Below are 4142 nucleotides of genomic sequence, written 5' to 3' on the forward strand. Positions count from 1 at the left end.
AGACCACCTCTTGACTAACCACCAGGCCGTCAGTTTTTTGAGGCAGGGCCAGAGAAAATTGTTTTGTAAGTCTAAATCCCCAAACAAAGGACCGAGAGGGTCTCCGTATTTTGCCGGAACGATATAGTGCAAGCCCTCGCAGCAAGGGACCTTGTTGTGAGACATCCTGAAAAGGAAGGTGCGGGCAGCATCAGGAATATTTAATTTCCAGAAACGAGACCAAAGCCTTGTTGGAGCATGCGGATATGCAGAATGGAGCTCTTCTAAAGGACGTAAGTTTTGTATCAGTACTCGTTTCCCGAAAGGAAAACGAGATCAAGCTGGTCTTCAGTCCAAGGAGCGATCAACGATACTTGGTGCTTTTGACTTTCGCCTCTAGTTTCAGGGAGAGAAATTGAGTTCGCATCAGGGCTGCATGACTCAGCTCGCTGTGCTTTCCATGGTGCGTAATGCGCAGGTGAGTGGCCTTCCAAAATGCGATGGGACAAAGGCTTCGGGTTGCCATTCATGCGTGTTCAGGGCTCCGAGGAATACCTGTATTTTGGACCGCTCTGAACAGAGCTCAGGTCGTGTGCGTAGGCGCGATCGGGAGCTGGAAGGGTCCCGTATGAAGGCATTTTCAACCAGAGCAGAGGTCTACAATGGCATTTGGTCCGCACAAAGGGAAGTTCCTCGCTTGATACATATGACCGATGGAGGCAGATCCAGCGCAGATGTCTCTCTAAAGGAGGTGATCCAGGTTTAGTTGGAGTTGGAGCTGGCGCTCCAAATGGGGAGGCATTCTTTGGGTGGAGGCATTGGAATGGTCGAGCATGGATTACCGAGTGCCTCCATCCAAAATGATGGGGTTCATCCAAGAAGATGGCCTAGTGAATTCTTAAAACCAAACCCATATGCTTTGGGTATGCATCGGTACCAATTCGCTAGGATCCACCTCCATGCCTCCACGCAAAGGATCCTTCCCCATTTGGAGCGCCAGCTCCAACTCCAACTAAACTTGGATCACCTCCAAAGCATAGGCGAAGGCAGCATACTCTACCCACCAAACGCTGTATACACGTCCTGTATGGCCTAACAATGGACTTCACTACGTCACTCGTCCTCTTGCTCACAATATTCAGCCACAAAGCTATAGAGCCCATGGTCAAGTAGTATGTTTTTCGCCACGCCTTCTCTACCGTCGATATCAACTCCACCAGTAGCCCGGTATAATACTTTGTCGTTTACCAGGCGCTCTATTTTTGGAAAGATCCTATCTACCTTTGCTCCAGGTACCTCGAAGGTTTCATCGATACCGTGGATAATTCTGATGGCCTTCTCACCCAGTCTGACCAACTTCTTAGGGTATGATTTCAGACCAGAATACTGTGCCATGTGTCTACTAAGCCATCGTAGACGTGGGTAAGTGTAGCGTAGCGAACACGGTCCGTTGTGTCCGCGATCTACTTGGCAGTGGCAATCACCGCATCCTCGGGAAGGCGCTCCGGTTCCTGTGGATCGCCTTTCTCTGGTTTACCACCCTCTTGCACCGCGTTATCCTTCTTGTGGTGCTTTTTACTTTTCTTGTGCGCGCGTTTCTTCCTCGGAGGTTTCTTTTCTTCCAAGGAAGATACATCGCACTCCTTCTTCTTGCTTGGCTCTTTTGGCCGATGCTGGATCAGTAATGTCCAGCACCCTTATCCACCGTACGCGGGCAACGCGCACCATCCTTGCGGATTCCCAAGCATATATTCCTTTGCTTGGGGTCATGTAAGGAGCAATACTTGCTACCATCACGTGCTTTGTTTGCACAGAACGTGCCATAGGTATTAACACCATAGCACAATCTGTATAGAGCATTAAGCTCTACAGCAACGTGTTTGGATACTTTTCGGAAAGTCATCTAGAGTTCAAGCTGGATACCGTAACGAGCCAGACCTTCCAAGACAATGTTCGTAGCTTCTTTTCCGCGAATCATGCTTTCAATAAAACTCTAATCTGGCAAACGAGCATGCATATCCCACTCGAATTGCTCCACGTCATCAGTTTGGTAGATGTGCTCAGGAGCTCAGATCACCTACCGTAGGTGCACATCCACAAACCTTTGTTTTTATCCGACTAGATGGCTACTGCATTCCCACCAGCACTACCACACGACTTGAACATCCCTATAATAACAGAGGACCAAAATATGTTTTTCTTCTGCGATAAAATCAGGGAACCCAAATATATCCAAAATTTATTCTACTGTCCAAACCAGAGAAGAAAAAACAAATAAGACTAATGAGCTTTTAAAAACTGGAAAAGTTCCATCGACAATGCCAATGGCCACGTAGGCGTGTACAATCTCAACGCATCCGTGCGTGCTCTACAATGGTCTTTTCCTTGTGGTTACTTCGTAGCACAAAAGAAGTAGCGTTACGGGACCACACAGGAAAAGAAACCACGAAGGCCACAAAGAGGTAGCTGAGTCTTTTATTCTCTAGCTTTTTGTCAGGTGGAAGGCGGTGTGTCGAGAAACCTTTTACAAACACTAAAAATATAACGAGGATTATAAATACAAAAAAGGCAAGGTCTATGCTAAGCGACATTGTGCAATGAAAATAGGATCTAAATGGGAAAGGTGTTGGAACAAAGGAACAGAAATTAAAAAAGGAAATGCTTTAAGTCCGCGCACGACGACGTAACCGCTCCTGGGTGGGCTCGAACCACCAACCTCCTGATTAACAGTCAGACGCGCTAGCCAATTGCGCCACAAGAGCCACGTGATGGTCTATAGAGATTGTTCTCAAATATAGCCGCATCACACCTAGAAATCCCGGTCGACCAAAAAACGAAACCAAGACTGCGGAGTTGAACGCCAAATTAGGAAGTTCAAAGAAACTCCGAGAACATGCGGGAACACGCCAGAAGATCCAAGTGTAAAGATAGATTGAGCATATTCTAGTTACTTCCAGGACCATCCCATTAGAAAAGTATATATGCAACCAATTGAATAGAATAAAGAGCAAGCTCTTAAATCGAGAACATCCTCCCTATTTTATTCGGATTTCTCCGGGTATAACTGCTAGATTGAACCCGGTTCGAGGAAATATCGAAGGACTAGACATCTAGGAAAGGACGAATCCGACAGGTGGTTGGTTTTTCTGCCGCTTGGGAGACCTTGCCGGCTTTACTAGCACTGCCCATAAATCATGATATCTGAAATTCTTGCTGGCAGACACCTTGAATTTCCTTACATAGCATGTACCCTAGCTGAGTCTAAAAATGCTAGCCAGGCACCTCTCCCTTCTTCAGTACATGTCAAGAATCTTAAGTCGCCATTGGAGGTCATCGTGTATGTGATTCTAGATGACCTCATTTCTACTGAAATGCCTAAGCGGATGTATCCAAAGATAACTGACAAATTCAAAATTTAAACTCAGTTATTTTAAATGAAAAAATTGAATTTTTATACATATATAAAAAATATCCTTAGATATATGTTCACCGAATCTTATATAAATTTAAAAGAGTTGCTTAATAATGAAGAAAAAGCATTAAAGTACTTGGTTGAAAATAATTATATAAATAAATTTGAAAAATGTTCGGTATGTGATTCAGATACTACATTATATCTAAGTAGTAAAATATACAGATGTGAAAACTATAAATGTCGTAAAGCATTTCCTCCATTGCGTGGAACTGTATTTTCTAAGATGAAGTTACCATTAAATATTCAATTACACATTCTAAATTATTTTACACCAAAAATGCCATGTAGTAGTATCGCTGCTTCATTACAATTAAGTAGGAATACAATAACAACATATAATAGATTATTCAGAAGTTACTAAAAAGATAAAGTTTATTTTCATAGAAGTAGAAAAATAGGTGGAAGAAATAAAACAATTGAAATTGATGAAAAAGAAATAGCTAAAAGAAAAAATAATGGAGGTCATAGAGTTGAAGGAGCTTGGGTAATTGGAGGTATTGAAAGAAGTAACTTAAAAAAGAAAATAGAAGCTGAAAATAAAAGAATATTTCTGGTTCCAATTGAAACCAGAGATACCATTAACATAGATAAAATTATTGAAAAATGTGTTAAGAAAGGACCTACTATATATACAGATAATTGGAAAGGGTACAATAATTTAAAGAATATTGGATATTACCACCAAACT

At 42.6% G+C, this 4142-nt stretch overlaps 1 protein-coding gene and 1 non-coding gene across 2 annotated transcripts in view; both read right to left on the reverse strand.

Moving 5' to 3' along the window:
* Positions 1 to 1957, reverse strand: part of VTP01DRAFT_979 (uncharacterized protein) — a gene marked incomplete at both ends in the record, with an annotated part of 4761 nt that extends 2804 nt beyond the window's left edge. Inside the window, 5 exons of the mRNA XM_069389053.1 lie at positions 558 to 866; positions 1261 to 1381; positions 1447 to 1639; positions 1771 to 1845; positions 1903 to 1957. Of these exons, the coding sequence (XP_069238387.1) occupies positions 558 to 866; positions 1261 to 1381; positions 1447 to 1639; positions 1771 to 1845; positions 1903 to 1957 (753 nt within the window). The remainder of the gene's footprint in view (positions 1 to 557; positions 867 to 1260; positions 1382 to 1446; positions 1640 to 1770; positions 1846 to 1902) is intronic.
* Positions 1958 to 2667: 710 nt separating this feature from the next.
* VTP01DRAFT_t62 lies at positions 2668 to 2741 on the reverse strand. The gene has a single exon. It is a non-coding gene; the product is annotated as a tRNA-Asn (tRNA).
* Positions 2742 to 4142: the final 1401 nt, after the last annotated feature.

This window comes from Rhizomucor pusillus (genome assembly GCF_041956525.1).
Source record: "Rhizomucor pusillus strain CBS 183.67 unplaced genomic scaffold VTP01scaffold_10, whole genome shotgun sequence".
Lineage (NCBI taxonomy): Eukaryota > Fungi > Mucoromycota > Mucoromycetes > Mucorales > Lichtheimiaceae > Rhizomucor > Rhizomucor pusillus.